At 41.7% G+C, this 18560-nt stretch overlaps 1 protein-coding gene across 1 annotated transcript; it reads left to right on the forward strand.

Annotated features, from left to right (window-relative positions):
- The first annotated feature begins 205 nt into the window (after positions 1-205).
- LOC145390742 (uncharacterized) lies at positions 206-18447 on the forward strand. The gene is made up of 16 exons (XM_080265539.1): positions 206-325; positions 2254-2359; positions 4578-4811; positions 5246-5381; positions 6281-6350; positions 6868-7134; positions 8084-8212; positions 9180-9395; positions 9952-10144; positions 12026-12194; positions 13017-13104; positions 13630-13752; positions 14560-14687; positions 15376-15505; positions 16654-16734; positions 18133-18447. The coding sequence occupies exons 1-16, from the start codon at positions 206-208 to the stop codon at positions 18445-18447; spliced, it is 2505 nt and encodes an 834-aa protein (XP_080121665.1).
- The last annotated feature ends 113 nt before the right edge of the window (positions 18448-18560 follow it).

Here is an 18560-nt window from a genome sequence, read left to right on the forward strand (position 1 = left end):
CATCATATAAAAAACTTTAGCTGTACCTTGACCAACCTATCAGCATACTTTTAATATTTCTTAATGGATTTATTTATGTACTATTGTGTATTTATTTATTTATTCATATTTGTTTACTTGCAATGCCTATTTATTTATTTATTTCCCTTTTAACAGGCAGAGCAGTGTGCAGTGGCCAATGTGAGGGGGCACGCACCCGGCCAACATGAATGCGTCGGTGGTTAGTGAGCTTCAGGCAGCCATTTTGGTGCCAGACCCCACCACCGTACGTGCCATTCTGGATCGCCATGCACATACGCTGAGGGAACGGCCATCTTGTGATAAGGTTGGTTGGTTGGAGGTAACGGAGGTTTGGCTATGTTCCTTTATTAGAGGTTCAGTATGAGGCTACCTTTTGTATTTTATGTTTGCAACCTCCAGTCAGTTTAAGTCAGCTTGTGCCTCATAGCATAAAGTAAAATACTGTATAGTCTCTTAGTATCGTGACATCAGATGGTACTGATGAGGTGCCTACACATGGTGACACTGGGCACCCTGGAGCAGCTGCAGTGTCCACCTGTGAACCAAACCTTATACTGTATTGTCCTGCACCTTGCCCTGGAGATGGACCCTGGTGATAGGCACGGCCTACTGCAGTGGGATGCCTGATCCATACATAGTGTATGTGGTGTGCTGTTCCTGTGGGATGGCTCCACAGAAGCAGTTACATACATGTGGTCAGTGGGTCTGCTTAGCTGGACACACTAGGGTTCAGCATGAGCAAGAAGAACTGCCATTTTTTTTTTTTCCACCAGTGGGAAGAATTCTCATATCGAAGAGATGTCAAATAGTCTGCAGGCAGTCATTTGGTTTGTTGACGTCTTAATAATTTTATTCTTACCGCTGTGAAATAATCAGGGAGACATTCTGTTGTACAGTACAGCCATCTAAATCCAAACATCCAGTTTCTAAAGACTTTCAGTGTCCTTTTTTTTCATACAATATAGGGGTGTGAGATATTTGTCCTCACACAGTCAGTGCACATTTGAAGAGGTAGTTTATTTGTGGCCAGGCATAACAACAGCAGATACATTACTAATACAGTACAAGGTACATCTTTGCAGTATTTTTTACTTAATATTGTTATACTTACCATTATAATTCTACTTTCCCTAGACTTCCAGTTTCTGTAAAGCCTTTGTACTGAACCATTTTGGACTGGAGAGTCTTCACTGTACCATATTGAACATTGAGGTGGAAATACTCAAGTTTACATCTCCTCTACTAAAAATGGTTGATTAAATATGCATCAAGAAAAACTTGTCATGATCCTTTTATTTCATGAAATTGGATATGAGGAATATTTTTCTTTCTTAGTATATTGTGTATGTTTAATCATTTGAGTAACAGAAACTTCAGGCTGATGTCAAAGTATTTTACTTACATTTCTAACAGTATCAGAAATATGTAATCTCCATGTATTAATTGTATATATTCAGTATTTACTCCTGCTGTTGCTGCATAATTATATTCAGCTAAGAAGAGAGTGAGATTGTCTTTCATACCAAGGTGTTAAAACTAGAGACAGGACTTGTTGATTTTTTTATATTTTATTTTCTAGAATGGAGAAACTAACAAACAGATGAGGAAGGAAAGGAGGGTTGTGGTGTTGATGTGAGTGTGATTGAAAGTGTTAAGAGAATTACCCTGAAATAGTTTGTTCATGTGGAGAAAATGTAGGAGAGATTGACTAGAAGAGAGTATGTGAGTGAGGTGAAGGGGGAGACCAAGGATGTGATGGAGAATGGGATGGTGAGATATATGGGAGAGGGTGTGTGAGTTGGAGGGAGGGCAGCCAAGTGGTAGAGGACAGGACGACATGGAGTTGATTTGTTTGTGGTCAACCCTTACTTGATTAAAGCGTCTGGCAATTGATAGATAAAAAGATAGCTACAGTAGATGAAAGAATATTGATGATGTTGATGAGAAAATTATTGATGATGATGATGGTGCCCAAGGTGATATTGATGATGATAATGGTGATGAAAAGAATATTGATGATGATGATTGTGATTGAGATGATATTTATGATGATGATGAAAATAAAGATGATAATGGCAATGATGATGATGAAAATAATAATGATAATGGCAATGATGATGATGAAAATAATAATGATAATGGCAGTGATGATGATGAAAATAATAATGATAATGGCAATGATGAAAATAATAATGATGATGATGATGATTTTGATGATTTGTATTTCTCCAGGATGGTTGGTCTCCACTGCATTTCCTGGCCAAGTCTGGTGTTGACCATATTGCTTCACACTGCAAGCTGTTCCAAGCCAACGGCAACTGCACCAACACACATGATGGTAAGAGATGCAGTACACAGCTAAAATATACGCACACACCTCACGCACACTCTCTCAGGCACTCCTCTTCCTGCTCTTTTGTCAGTGAATTTATCCTCCTCTTCCTGCCCTTCAGTGAATTTATCCTCCTCGTTCTGCTCTTTCTTCAGTGAATTTCCCTTCCTCTTTCCTGCTCTTTCTTCAGTGAATTTCCCTTCCTCTTTCTGCTCTTTCTTCAGTGAATTTCTCTTCCTCTCTCTGCTCTTTCTTCAATGTATTGTTCTACTCTCATACAGCATAAGGTCTGTCTCTACCAACACTGCCCTCTGTCTCACCTTCATACTCTTCCTTTGGCTCCCCATCTATGTGCATTCATTGTACATGTCCATACCATCTAAGTGTATTCCTCTTTATCCACTCAGTAATTCCACACCTCACTTCTATAGCTTTTTCTTCCACTCATCAATATCACACTCACTTCTATAGCTTTTTCTTCCACTCAGTAATTCTATAGCTTTTTCTTCCACTCATCAATATCACACCTCACTTCTATATCTTTTTCTTTCACTCAGTAATTCCACACTCACTTCTATATCTTTTTCTTTCACTCAGTAATTCCACACTCACTTCTATATCTTTTTCTTCCACTCAGTAATTCCACACTCACTTCTTTATCTTTTTCTTCCACTCAGTAATTCCACACTCACTTCTATATCTTTTTCTTCCACTCAGTAATTCCACACTCACTTCTATATCTTTTTCTTCCACTCAGTAATTCCACACTCACTTCTTTATCTTTTTCTTCCACTCAGTAATTCCACACTCACTTCTATATCTTTTTCTTCCACTCAGTAATTCCACACTCACTTCTATATCTTTTTCTTCCACTCAGTAATTCCACACTCACTTCTATAGCTTTTTCTTCCACTCAGTAATTCCACACTCACTTCTATAGCTTTTTCTTCCACTCAGTAATTCCACACTCACTTCTATATCTTTTTCTTCCACTCAGTAATTCCACACTCACTTCTATATCTTTTTCTTCCACTCAGTAATTCCACACTCACTTCTTTATCTTTTTCTTCCACTCAGTAATTCCACACTCACTTCTATATCTTTTTCTTCCACTCAGTAATTCCACACTCACTTCTATATCTTTTTCTTCCACTCAGTAATTCCACACTCACTTCTATATCTTTTTCTTCCACTCAGTAATTCCACACTCACTTCTATAGCTTTTTCTTCCACTCAGTAATTCCACACCTCACTTCTATAGCTTTTTCTTCCACTCAGTAATTCCACACCTCACTTCTGTAGCTTTTTCTTCCACTGCATAATGTCCTTAACTTTCACTCTTAAATCCTCCATCTTCCCCATGCTTACAGCTGTCCTAAGAAAAGTCATTTGAACAGCCATAACCTAAATAACTTACCTTTTGTCATTAGGCCTACTCAGACAGACAGACGAGGTTTAAGCAACGACAACAACAACAGTACTTGACTTCATTCAATAGTCACGGTGCACGACTCTAAGGTTGCCATTATCGTACCCTGGCAACCTACCCATCAACAGTGCTTCCGATTTCGTGTACAGTATGATACGCATGTGATTCGTGTATAATAATACTGGTGTCTAATAAATTCGTCAATTATAATATGATTCGTGTATAATAGGACACGAAATTGGACGCACTTTTGACATGTAGGTTGCCAGGGTATGATAATGTCAACCTCAGAATTGTGCGCCGCGACTATAGTATATACAGTATTAGTACTTATTATTAGTAGTACTCATTATTATTAGTACACATTATTATTAGTACACATTATTATTAGTACACATTATTAGTACACATTATTATTAGTACACATTATTAGTACACATTATTAGTAGTACACATTATTAGTAGTACACATTATTAGTAGTACACATTATTATTAGTACACATTATTATTAGTACACATTATTATTAGTACACATTATTAGTACTCATTATTATTAGTACACATTATTAGTACTCATTATTATTAGTACACATTATTATTAGTACACATTATTACTACACAGTATTATTACTACACATTATTAGTACACATTATATTATTATTAGTAGTAGCAGTAGTAGTAGTAGTACACATTATTATTACTACACATTATTATTAGTACACATTATTATTTAGACATGTACCATGTAATCTTTTTTCATAGTCAAAATCTAACTCAAACTTACCCTCAACAGACAGCCACCCCACCGCACTCCAAGCTCTCTCCCCTGTCAGTGAGATAGACGACGATGAAGAGGATGACTTTCTGACCCCCCCACATCCCCCCTGGGTGTGGAGTGTGGATGTGGGTGAAGAGAGAGTCCACCGAGCGCGGATGTCCATTGTTTACATGTTGGTGGATGCCGGAGTGGATGTCAACGGAAGAGACGCATCGGGATTGACACCACTACACTATGCTGCCAGGAGGGGTGAGAGAGAGAGAGAGAGAGAGACAGAGAGAGAGAGAGAGGAGGGATTCTGTAATGCCTTATCTTTTATTATACTACTGAGAGAGAGAGAGAGAGAGGAGGGGTTCTTGTCTAATTGTTTTAACTTAATTTACAGTATATTTGTAGGATTGAATTATGCTTGTAATCTCTTATCTTTTATTACACTACTGAGAGAGAGAGAGAGAGATGTGTCTGTGGAGATGTCATTGAGAAAGGGATGTTTGAGTTTTGGGTGATTGAGGGTAATTGGTTTTTAAGTTTGTGTGTGTGTGTGTTGTCAGCGTTTTCTCTGTGTATGCATGAATGAATGTACAGTATATTTATGTGTTTAGACTGTAATTGTGTGTGTTTGTCTTTTTCGTAATTTTATATTCTAGTATAAAAGAAAATCAACCTTCTGTTCCTTGTGGCAGGTGATGCAGCGCTGTGTGATGCTTTGTGTCAGTGTGGCGCTGATCTTGACGCTCAGCACTGTGGTGCGGCGCTGTATGACACTGTGGCACAAGCGGCGGTAGCGGAGAGGAGTGGACAGGCAGTGAATCAGGTGAGGCAGCGCTGTATATTCATGGCTTTAGGAGCCTCATTTTAGTTCATTGATTTTATCCTAACAAAGATCCAGAACCCTTTTTAGCTTAGTTAATGAAACTGCAGAGTTGATTTGACTAGTAACCAAGGAGACTCATTCTGCCTCTTAACATGGCACATTTATTCCAACCTGACAAATTCATAACCCCTTTTAGCTGTGTTGATGGCCAGATGTAGTGATACTGGGGGGTTGATTTGACTAGTAACCAGGGAGACTCATTCTGCCTCATAGCACATTTATTTTAACCTGACAGAGATGTATAGCCCCTTTTAGCTCAGTTGATGACCAGGTGTAATGAGACGGGAGTTTTTTTGACTAGCAACCAAGGAGATTCATTCTGCCTCTCAACTACAGCACATTTACTTTAACCCAACAGAAATTCATAAACCTTTTAGCTCAGTTGATGATCAGGTGTAATGAGACGAGGGTTTATTTGACTAGTAACCAAGGAGACTAATTCCTACATCATAACTAAAGGCCAACAAATTTCATACAACTACAACTCAATATGAAAGTTATGGATGTGAGCCAGTTCCGTCAAGTGAAAACAAACAGACTATAGTTGACTTCAGCACATACTCCAGGGTTAGTAGACAAGTTCTGAAAATTGCCTATACTCCGTTTTTTTTTATCGAGGCGAAGACGCACTTGACGGATTGGTGATTATTGGCTGAATGCAACATTGCTTCATAATTTAGCATTATTAACTGACAAAAAATATCTGAGGGGGAAAATTAGGTTAGTAAATATTTTTTGGACATGTATCATTCAACCAATCACCATCAACCCTTCAAGTGCATCTTCGCCTCAATAAAAAAAAATGGAGTATAGTTCATCAGACACAAAAAAAAAAAAAAAAAAGGAAAGGAAAAAGAAAAGAAAAAGAAAAAGTAAAAAAAGAAAAAGAAAAGAAAAACAAAAAAGAAAAGCAAAAGAAAAAGAAAAGTAAAAAAGAAAAAAAAATGAAAAAAGCAAAAAAAAAAAAAGAAAAGAAAAAAGAAAAAGAAAAGTAAAAAAGAAAAAGAAAAAAAAAGAAAAGAAAAAAGAAAAAGAAAAGTAAAAAAGAAAAAGAAAAAAAGAAAAAGAAAAGAAAACTGAAAAAAGAAAAAGAAAATTTTAAAACGAAAACGAAAAGCAAAAGAAAAAAAAAAGAAACAAAAAGAAACAAGAAAGAGGATGGAGAATGAGAGACTGACAAGGAGAGTATATTTGAGTGAGGTGGAGGGGGGGAGAGGGAGGGGGAGGCCAAGGATGAGAAGGAGGGTTGGAGTGGAGAGGTATATGAGAGAGGAGGGGGGGTGAACTGGGAGCAGGGCAGTGAAATGGCGGGGGACAGGCCGACATGGAGGAGATTTGTTTGTGGCCACCCCGTATGGGATTAAGGCGTCTGGCAATAGATAGATAGAAAAAAAAAAAAAAGATTATTGATAACTTACACACGTTTTTCAGGGCTACGAGAATCACATAGGCAGTATCACCAACCCTGATGACCCAAACGACCATGGAAGCGAAGACTCCCTCAACGCTAACCACCACACCACCGCTCGGTACCCCCAAACCACCCCTCGTTACCCGTCCTCCTGCCACAGCCGACGAGTGGATGGTTCAAGAGAGGGGTGGGAGGAGAGCGAGGGTCCTGCTGTGTTGGTTCACCGTGTGTTTCGCTTCTACTGGCCGGGTCTGTGGAGGGCGGTGGCCACGGAGGATATTAGCAAGGTAGGGAGAGAGAGAGAGAGAGAGAGATTGCTGTTGGGGAGTTGATTTTTATTGTCATCATCATCATCATCATCATCATCTTCATCATCATCATCATCATCATCTTCATCATCATCATCTTCATCATCATCATCATCATCATCATCATCTTCATCATCATCATCACTGTCATCATTATAATCATCAGAGTCTTCATCTTCAGCATTATCCTACTTACCATTTTCATCATCATCATCATCATCATCATCATCATCATCATCAGGATAAATCAAGAAGTTCTGACTTTAAGCCTCACAAAACATGCCCATAACCCAGCCTAACCTAACCAAAACAAACTTAACCTAATCTGATCTAATATAACCTAATGTAACATGTCCTAACTTAACATAACCCGACCTTTCATAACCTATCTATTTATTTACCTATTACCAGACGCCTTAATCCTTTAAGGGGTGGCCACAAATAAATCGCCTCCATGTCGCCCTGTCTCCCGCCATTTCATTGCCCTGCTCCCAGCTCACACCGCCCTCTCTCATAACCTAAAGTAACCAAATCTAACCTAATCTTACCCAAGAAAACCTAATCTAACACCCAAACTAAACCAAAACAGTCCTAACCACACCTAATCTCCTCTGTTTTAATCTCATCTCACCCCTCTCAACCTGATCTAATCTCGTGTATGTAACCTAACCACCTAACCTGTTCCAAAAAGACCTAATCTAGCAGCCGAACCAAACCAAAATAATCTTAACCTCACCTAACCTTATCTGTTTTAACCTCAGCCCAACCCTCTCAACCTGATCCAATCTCCTTTATTTTTTTTTTTTTTTATGCAAGGAAGAAGGAACCAAAGGCCAGGAGCCCACAAACCATTCCTTCCAAGAAAAAAAAACAAAAACAATACAAAAGAGAGCCTAACCTAACCAGAATCCTTCCCTGTCCATTTTAGGTTCGTCAGCTGGTCAACTCTTGGTGCAATGTTGAGATTAGTAAAGGTGGTGTGAGTCTGAGGGAACTGGCTGTGAGCACCGGCAATGAGGCTGTTATCTCCCTACTCACGTCCATCATCCCTTCCATGGTTCGTATTGGTAGTTTTATAATGTTTGTAGTTATACTCGAACTTTGTGGTGTAGTGGGTGAAGTTGCTGCTATTGGGGGTGTATTATTAGGGCATCAGGCTATAGATAGATAGATAGGTAGATTATTTCATGTAACTCAGTGGCGGAAAAAGACAATACCACCACTCTCCGTCCCTCCATGGCATTTCTTCACAACAGGCATCATATTCTAGTGCTAAGGTATTCTTATAACAGGATTCATGATGGAGGGAGGGCAATTCTAGGCCATGTTACTGTTGTTTTCTTTTTATTTTTTCTTGGAAGGAGCAGTCTTGTGGGCTTCACGCCATTAGTTCCTTCTTTCCTCCATTAGAAAATAAAAAGAGTATTGTCTTTTTAGAGATACATGTTACAATACTCTTACTTTATTAACAGTGCCTAATCCACCGCTGTCTGTCTGGCACTGTATCCGCACTGTAAAAAGAGTACTGTGTAGTGCTTTTGCAGATAATTATTACACTACTGTTGCCCTATTACAGTGCCCAGTCCACCACTTTATCTGCCCTGTAACAATAATACTGTGTAGTGTTTGTACAGATACTAATTACAGTAGAGTACTCCTACCTTATTACAGTGCGTAGTCCACCACTGTATCAGCACCGATAAAGTGGACTGTGTAGTGTTATTACAGATACTTATTACAGTACTCTTACCCTCGTACAGTGCCTGGTCCACCACTGTCTGGGCGTCACTAGATCTGCACTGTAAAAAGAGTACTGTGTAGTGTTTTTACAGGTTGTTATTATATTACTTTTACCCCTCTGTCTGGTCCAACACTGTCTGTCTGGTAATGTATCTGCACTGTAAAAAGAGTACTGTGTAGTAGTGTTTTTACAGATACTTATTATCAGTACTCTTCATCATCATCATCATCATCATCCGGACCTCCTTTCCCTAACTTATTACGGTACTCTTATCACCTTACAGTGCCTGGTCCACCACTGTCTGGCTGGCAATGTATCGGCAGTAAAGGCACTCTTGGACTCCCCCGCCCGCAAGAAGATAAACATTGACATCCGCAAGCTGAGTGAGAGAGGCGCCCCACTGCTGTACTTCCTGATACGAGCTGGAAACACAGAGCTGATACGGGAGCTGAGGAACCATGGCGCATCACTGTACACACAGATGCTGGATGATGACATGGTGAGAGAGAGAGAGGGAGGGAGGGAGGGATAATTTTGTAGATTTCATGTAAGAAAAATATGAAACACTGCTCAAAGGTGTTTATACTGTATTTCTGAAAGTTCATAGCTCTGAAATTGCCAATTAGGGAAGCAACTGTAATAATAATGATAATAATAAGAGTAATCATCATCATCATCATCTAATCCTGTGTTGCCTCATGAAGAGTGTGGGAGCCCACGGCTACACAATTGGTCCTGACATTTAAAATGAGTGTGACCGGCCTCACACATGCCTGAGTGGCATTACGTGAGCAGTAAACCCCAACCATCCCTTGGATATAAACCTACACAGGCTCAGTCCGCTTGGAGCGCCTTAATTACCCAGGAAACAACCAGGTGCCATAACTTGGTTATATGGTTACCACCCAGCGTAGTAAATGGTTTCCTGGTGTACAGGAAACCACATGGCTTGTCATTCAATGTAGAGTTGCCGTAGACAGAAGGAAGAGAATAATAATAATAATAATTAATAATTTTTAAAAATCAGTAAAAAAAAAAAAAAAAATCTCCTCCAGGTTGATGTTCCAGTAATCTTCTCAGCGCTGGAACCCTGGCTGGAAGCTGATGTAATCAAGAGCCTACTTCCAGCGCCGTCTTCCAGGGAGACTCGACTGTTGGAGAGAGTCTGGAACCGAGGAAAGAATATTTTGAGGCAGGCTGTGGAGAATAATGTACATATTGACGCGATAGAGGCCATCTTGGAAGTGGGTAGGTTTGAGAGAGAGAGAGAGAGAGAGAGAGAGAGACACACACACACACACACACACACACACACACACACACACACACACACACACACAGATGGTCAAAAGAAATTAAATGAAAACAGTAGATAGTAATACCAAATAAACAGAAATTCCTAATAAAAAAAAGTATTGCTTTTAATGAAGAAAATTTCCTGGGATGGTGGAAAGTAGTACCAAAATTAATACCATAAGAAATAGTGGTTACATTTTATTTCATTGACTTATTTAGTCATGTGATGATGGAGAGTAAGAGACTGACGAGGAGAGTGTATGTGAGTGAGGTGGAGGGGGGGAAAGGGAGGGGGAGGCCAAGTATGAGATGGATGGAGTGGAGAGGTACATGAGAGAGGCGGGGGTGTGTGAGCTGGGAGCAGGGCAGTGAAATGGCAGGGGAGAGGGTGACATGGAGGCGATTTGTTTGTGGCCACCCTTTGCGGGATTAAGGCGTCTGGCAATAGATAGATAGAAAGAGAAAGAAATAGTAGTGACATTTTCTTTCACTGATTTATTTAGCGATTGAAAGATTGTGAGGAAAATGTCACTGGGCAGTTGATAGTTCCCCTGGTTTTATAATTTTTCTTGTGTCCTGATCCTACCTCTTCCCATCCTTAGGTGTTGAAAGAGCTTTGGATGATGATGATGGTGACGATGATGATGATGATGGTGGTGGTGATGATGTTGGTGGTGGTGATGATGGTGGTGGTGATGATGATGATGGTGGTGATGGTGATGTTGATGGTGTTGATGATGATGATGATGACGATATTGTTGGTGGTGATGATGGCGATGATGATGATGATGATAGTGCTGATGATGTCGGTAATGATGATGATGATTACCACTAGACGATATAATTAGAAAATCCTGTGTGAATGCATTTTACTCCCAGCACTCTTGTGTGGCAGTGGAACCTGGGCATTGAGAGCTGTGTAGGCTGCAAAGTGTAAAAAAACGCTTACTCAGAACAGGTGCAGGTGTGGGGAGGATGGAGGGTGTAAGATGTAGTGAAATTAATGGGCCATGTGGAGTGGAAGAAAAGCAAAAGGAATGAAGTGTGGAGTAGTTGGTTGGATAAAGAGAGGAATGCACTGAGATGGTGTGGACAAGTACAAAGAATGCACATTGATAGTAAGAAATAATGAAGTATATGGGCCATGTGGAGTGGAAGAAAAGGCTAAGGGAATGAGGTGTGGAGTAGTTGAGTGGATGAAGAGAGGAATACACTGAGATGGTATGGACATGTATAAAGGATGCAGATAGATAAGGGTGCCAAGGGAAGTGTGTGAAAGTGAGAGTGAGTGCAGTGTTGGTACCTTGGAAGTGTGTGAAAGTGAGATAGAGGGTAGTGTTGGTAGAGGCAGACCTTATGTTGTATGGAAGAGAGTGGAGCAATGGACTGAAGAAAGAGTAGTACGGGGAAGAGAACTGCTGGAGTGTGTGAGAAAGGCATGTGAGGATAAGGTAGCATGGAAGTGCTTCTGTCACCACCATTCCCTTTCCAGGAGTTCCCAGAAGGAAGGAAGGTGTTGGAGATTATGATGATGATGATGATGATGATGAGGAGAAGGAATAAAGACTCAAGGTATATGTTGATGAGGAGGAATAAAGACTGAAGGTGCATGATGATGAGGAATAAAGACTGAAGGTGTATGATGATGATAATGAGGAGTAAAGACTGAAGGTATATAGTGTAATGACAAGGAGGAGGAGTAAAGATTGTAGGTGTATGATGACGAGAAAGATTGAAGGTGTATGATGATGATGAGGAGGAATAAAGATTAAAGATGTATGATGATGATAATGAATAAAGCCTGAAGGTGTTAATTACCACTCTCTCTCACAGGTGGGGCTGCCTTACTCTCCGAACGTGACCCAGACGGCCTTACCACCCTGGACTACGCCTTGCAGAACAACCTTCCCCAGCTGGTGACTCTGTTTGACCAGCATGTGGCCACCTGGCTGACCCGACCTGACCTGTACCCAGGCCGCCGTGACCTCCTGGCACTGAGGGGGTAATGTGCTGTTGCATGTCAGATGTGACTTTAGTCTCTTCAGTTTGACTAGGTGTAGAATAAGTAAATAAATAATATAATAATAATAATAATAATGATGATGATGATGATGATGATGATATGATGATGATAATAATAATAATAATAATAATAATAATAATAATAATGATAATAATAATTAATAAGTAAATACCTTACTTAAGTCTGAATACGTCCATCCATCCATCCATGATCCAATCCTACATAGCCACATGAGGAGCATAGGAGCCCGGGGCTAGGCAACTTGGTCCTGACATATAAGATGAGAGTGACCAGCCTCACTCATCCCTGAGTGGCATTACGTGAGCAACAAACCCTAACCACCCCTTGGATATAAACCTTCACCGGCTCAATCCGATTGTGGTGTCTTAATTACCCACTAAACCACCAGGTGCCATAATTTAGTTATATGGTTACCACCCAGCATAGTAAATGGTTTCCTGGTGTACAGGAAACCATTTGGCTTGTCACTCAGTGTAGAGTCACCCATAAGCAAAAGGAAGAGGAAAGAAAGAAGGAAAGGAAGACAGAAGAGGAAGTGTAAAGTCACCTGTAGGCAGAAGGACGAGGAAAGAATGAAGGAAAGAAAGACAGAAGAGGATGGAAGGAAAGATGGATAGAGGAGAGGAAAGGGCAGACACCCAAGAGCAGCACTACATTGAGTGAATGGATGGTGACCACCCCTATTTACCACAATAAAAAATAAAAAAAAGACCAACAAAAAAGAACTTACTATATTTCCACTGAGGGATGTCCAAAAAAAAAAAAAAAAACTTTTGACAGGTATGGCAGGCTGGAGGAGGTCGGGTCAGACAGGGCCAAACGAGGTCAGGATGTGGCACTGTTTTTGAATGAGTACAGGAGATGTCAGGTGAGTGATGTGTGGCAGTGTGTGGTGTGGTGGTGGTGGTGGTGGTGGTGGTGTGTGGTGTGGTGGTGGTGGTGGTGGTGTGTGGTGTGGTGGTGGTGGTGGTGATGGTGTGTGGTGTGGTGGTGGTGGTGGTGATGGTGTGTGGTGTGGTGGTGGTGGTGGTGTGTAGTGTGGCAGTGGTCGTGGCAGTGTGTGGTGTGATGGTGGAGTGTGGTGTGGCAGTAGTGGTGATAGTTGTGGTGTTGGTTATGGTGATTTGGTGTAGTGTAATAGTTGTGGTGGTAAGATGTAGTCGTGGTGTGGTGGTATGGTGTGGTAGTGGTAGGTGTGGTGTGGTACATTTCTTCGACTAATAGCCTCATATTAGTGTTATGATGATAATGATGATGACAGCTTTCTATACAGTATATTTATGTATTAATGATGATGATGATGATATTAGCTTTCCAGAATATACCATATATATATGTGTTATGATATTGATGATAATATTTCCGTATCTCTCTCGTATCTCTCCTATCTCAGGTTGTGCTGGGAGAGATGTTTGGTGCGGTGAGAGAAGGTGAGATTGGGCGGCTCCAACAACTGCTGCATCACGAGAGCGACATATTCCACATGGTTGACATCTTGTGGCAGGGCAGACGTGAGGTGAGGGAACAGAGCCAAGAGCAGTTACAGAGATGAAAATAAGATCCTGAGCTCCATGTAGGATCGATTATTGTTTGTTATCGGTTTTTGTTGAGGGACCCTGGATGTGAAGTGCCATGGAAAGGATGTACAGCCTTAGTAAGTGCCATGGAAAGGATGTACAGCCAGAGTAAGTGCTGTGGAAAGGATGTACAGCCATAGTAAGTGCTGTGGAAAGGATGTAGAGTCATAGTAAGTGCTGTGGAAAGGATGTAGAGTCATAGTAAGTGCTGTGGAAAGGATGTAGAGACATAGTAAGTGCTGTGTAAAGGATGTAGAGTCATAGTAAGTGCTGTGTAAAGGATACACAGCTGTAGTACTGTCCTTTTCTCTGTCACTGAGCTGCAAAAAATAATCTGCAAAACAAAATAAAATCCTGAGTTCCACATAGAATCGGATATTATTTGTCATCTGTTTTTGTTGAGGTACCTGGATATGAAGTGCTGTGGAAAGGATGTACATCTGTAGTACTGTCCCTTTTCTATCACTGAGCTGTGAAAAATAATCTGCAGAAGGACAAAAGGCTCAGTCAAGTTAAGGTGAAAGAACTGTAATAATTCCTGGTGAAAGCTATAGTTATTTTGGGATAAGTAGGGGATTAAGGGATGTTTGTATAGCCAGGGCAGCTCCACCACCCCATCATATCAATGCCACCACATGAAGGCATCTCTCTATAGCACCCAGGTTGGCATAAAAGGAATAATAATACCAAAATCTGATGTACATGATGTTTTTTGGCTTCTTTTAATTCCAAATCTCGTTTTACAGGGAGACGGGATGCCTCTGTTACACTGGGCGGTTCTACACGGGCGAGAGAGCATTGTGGGCCTTATTTTACGAGCCCCACATCAACGCCCGTCACCTACGCATGCACCCGTACCCACTGTCACAAATAGGTAAGCTGAAAGAGAGAGAGAGGGAGAGAGAGTGGATAAGTGAGTGAGTGAGTTAATGTTTGTGTGTGTGTGTGTGTCTGGAAAGATAGGGAGTTGTGAGGAGGGGTCTGTGAGGGACACACACACACACACACACACACACACACACACACACACACACACACACACACACACACACACACACACACACACACACACACACACACTTTTGGAGGGATGGAGTGGAGACTGGAGAGGCATATGAGAGAGGGGTGTGTGAGCTGGGAGCAAGGATGTGAAGTCATTGGACGGGGCAACATGGAGATGGTTTGTTTGTGGCCACCCCTTACAGGATTGAGATGTCTGGCAGTAGATAGATAGATAGATAGACACATTCATATCAATATTTTCCATTGATTCTTAATGTCCACATTGAATTCTTCTCCGTCTATCCATATATCCATCCATACATCATCCGTTTGTCCTATCTTCATCTCTGTTTAGTCAGTCTGTTTTATCTGCGTTTTTATCTGTCTGTCCATCCATCCATCCATCTCTGTTTTTATCTGTCTGTCTGTCCACCCCTCCCTCCCTCCATCCATCCATCCATCCATCCATCCCTCCATCCATCCCTCCATCCATCCATCCATCTGTGTTTTTATCCACCCATCCATCCATCCATCCGTCCATGCATCCATCCATCTGCCAGGTTCAGTGTGGATGACCTAAGGGACGGGTGGGGGCGGACGGCACTCCACTATGCCGCTGGGTTGCCAGACGGAAGGGAAATAGAAGCTGCCTTGCTCCACCATGGATGCTCCGAACACACACTTGATATGGTGAGTGGATGGTAGTAGTAGTAGTAGTGGTGGTAGTGGTGGTGGTAATGGTAGTAGTAGTAGTGGTGGTAGTGGTGGTGGTAATAGTAGTAGTAGTAGTAGTAGTGGTGGTAGTAGTAGTAGTAGTAGTAGTGGTGGTGGTAATAGTAGTAGTAGTAGTAGTAGTGGTGGTAGTAGTAGTAGTAGTAGTGGTGGTAATAGTAGTAGTAGTGGTGGTGGTAGTAGTAATAGTAGTAGTAGTGGAAGTAGTAGTAGTGGAAGTAGTAGTAGTGGTAGTAGTAGCAGTGGTATAAGTAGTAGTAGTAATAGCAGTAATAGTAGTAGTAGTAATTGTACTATGACTACTACTACTTCTACAACAACAACTACTACTACTACTACTACTACTACTACTACCACCACCAATGTAACCCTGGCCTGTCTGGCTGAGAGGACCCATCAACCACAGGCAAGCATTTTTCAGTGCAGGGTTATCCCATGCAGCAGACGGCACCTTGCTGTGGTGAGGCATGGAGAACTGTATGGAAGTTTGGTTCCTGGATGGATGTTGCATTTGAGTCTCCACCCAGTTAACAGGGGCATCATAGTAAACAGAATTTCATTTTTGGTTATATGGTTACCACCCAGCACTGTAAATGGTTTCTTGGGTTACAGGAAACATTAGGCGTGGGTAGAACCACCTAAGGAAGTAATAAACAGCACTACATCAAGTGAGTGATGATTGCCACGGTGTGTGAATTGGAGCGAGGGCATGGTGCAGGTCACGGTGACTTGGAGGCAGAGCATTTGGTTTGTGGCAGCGCTATATGGAATTAGGGGATCTGGCTGTAGGTAGGTAGATAGGTAGACCATTTACATTCGTTCTTGCTGCCCCATATTAATTTTATAGCTTATAGGAAAGATCTGCCTAAGTGTGAGATGGTGAAGGGGCACTGTAGTGTGTTCATTATGGCCTGACAAAGATCCCTAACCTTTTTCAGCTCAGGTGATGGCCAGATGTAGTCAGATTGGAGGGTTGATTTGACTAGCAACCAAGGAGACTCATTCCTACTTCATCATATTTTTCCTCCATGACGTAGTATTTAAGTTGTATTGACCCAGTTCCATCAGCTGAAAACAATCCTTCTATATTAGTGTATGTGCTGCAGGATGGGAGGGAGCCGCTGGACTTCAAGGATGCCAAGGGGAGTCCTGCACTCTGTACGCTGCTGGACAACATCAGGAACAAGGTCAGTATTGTATTACAGGTGGTGGTAGTAGTAGTAGTAGTGGTACCTGCAGTAGTAATAGTAGTAGCAGTAGTAGTAGCACAGATAGTACCAGTTTCAGTAGCATCATCATCATCCTCAGCAGCAGCAGAAGCAGCAGCAGCAGTAGCAGTAGCAGTAGTAGTAGTAGTAGCTGCAGCAGCAGTAGTAGTAGTAGTAGTAGTAGTATTGGCAACCCCAGGCTCATGTGAATGTGAACTCAGTGGACTGCAGGCTGAAATTGGTACCCTTGTACAGTACAGTTCATCATTATTCTTTAGGGGGACAGGAAGGAAGTTGAGGGACATATGTGCTACTATGAGTTAAGCCAGACAGTTACATCAGTGCCTCCACATGACACCATCCTTCTCCATCACCACAGCAGGCCCTGATGATGGAGAGGGCCTCCTTCATGCAGTGGCACTTATATAACTGGGCCACTCCACTGACTGGTTATATGAGCACTGGGAGAAGGACAGAGTAAGCCTGGAGTCCACTGGGTTCACATTTCAGATGAGCCTGGGACTACAACAGCAACTGTAATTCCTTGTTATATGTTGGCTTTGTCCTCATTCTGAAAAGGTTAGGTATAACATTAATAAAACCCTTCAGTACAAAGCCTTTGTTGAGTTGAGTTGCTTTCCTGTGGTCAATGGGTCTGCTTGGCCAGACAGACCAGGGTCAAGCAACAACAGCAGGAGTATATTCTTGCAGCTACTAGACAGTTTGTACTCACTTTATGAAAGGTCTTGAATTAAAGTACTGTAGTTAAGAAAGGCTATATCTAACTCGTCCAGTTTGAAACATTTGCAGCTGAAGAAAAGCATTAGAAAGTAGGAAGAATAGGCCTATAACAGAATATACATCATCATGATTTTGGTGAACCAAAACCAAGCTGTTGTTTCCGGAAGCCTTGTACCAAATAAATAGCAAAATTTGAAGGCATGCTAGAAAGTCCTTATGCCCGGTGAATATCGGAGCCGCTGTATTACTTGAACAAACGTATATTAATCCAACATTTCATTTGGTCATACAGAACATCATTGGGCTGCAACTGAACCTCTGGCATCCAAAAACCTTATACAAAATAAATTGCTAGATTTGAAAGCATGTTAGAAAGTCTCCTGTCAAGCAAAAACAGGAGACTTTCTGTACTGTAGCTTAGTGCTGTCGAAGGGTATGTGAATCAACATTTACCTTTGTGTAGACAGACTTTCACCGCATCACAGCCAAAACCCAGGGATCTGCACACCTTTGCATGAAATAATTTGCTAGGTTGAAAAGTGTGTTAGCAGGTCTCCTAACCCAGCAAAAATGGGAGACTTTCTGTGCTGTAGTAAGTCCTTTTTCATGAGTGTTTCTTTACCTTTGCGTGGCCAGAATTTCAGTGGGCCTCAACCGGACCCCTGGGATCCGGAAACTTTACGAGCCCACATGGACAACCTCCGCCGGCAGCGCTACCACAACCACAACTACCACACGCACCACCACCACCACCATCATCATCATCACCACCACTCCCCCACCACCACAGCACCAGTCTCCCGTCCACTACTTAAGTCCGGTCCGCCTTATCCCTATCCGGCGCATTTTCCCACAGCGCCCGGCAGCAATTTCCACTGGCCGCTGCCCCGACCCCTGGCCCAGCCCATGAAGGAGGAGAAGGACGGTCAGAGGATGTGTTGTATGATGTGAGGATGGGAGAGAGAGAGATAGGTTGATGTAGAGATGCAGTGTATAGCTGGATAGATAGTTTGATGAAGTTAGTAGATAGAAAGATATACAGGTAGATAGATTGATAGATGGGT

The sequence above is a fragment of the Coenobita brevimanus genome, chromosome 15, assembly GCF_032717465.1.
Source record: "Coenobita brevimanus isolate Jiangsu-jjx chromosome 15, ASM3271746v2, whole genome shotgun sequence".
NCBI lineage: Eukaryota > Metazoa > Arthropoda > Malacostraca > Decapoda > Coenobitidae > Coenobita > Coenobita brevimanus.

Bases quoted from the DNA above. Each gene is read 5' to 3' on its own strand.
- LOC145390742 (XM_080265539.1), top strand. From the start codon at position 206: ATGAATGCGTCGGTGGTTAGTGAGCTTCAGGCAGCCATTTTGGTGCCA. The intron at 2,360-4,577 runs GTAAGAGATGCA...TACCCTCAACAG, and splicing joins CTGCACCAACACACATGATG to ACAGCCACCCCACCGCACTC. The intron at 12,195-13,016 runs GTAATGTGCTGT...AACTTTTGACAG, and splicing joins GACCTCCTGGCACTGAGGGG to GTATGGCAGGCTGGAGGAGG.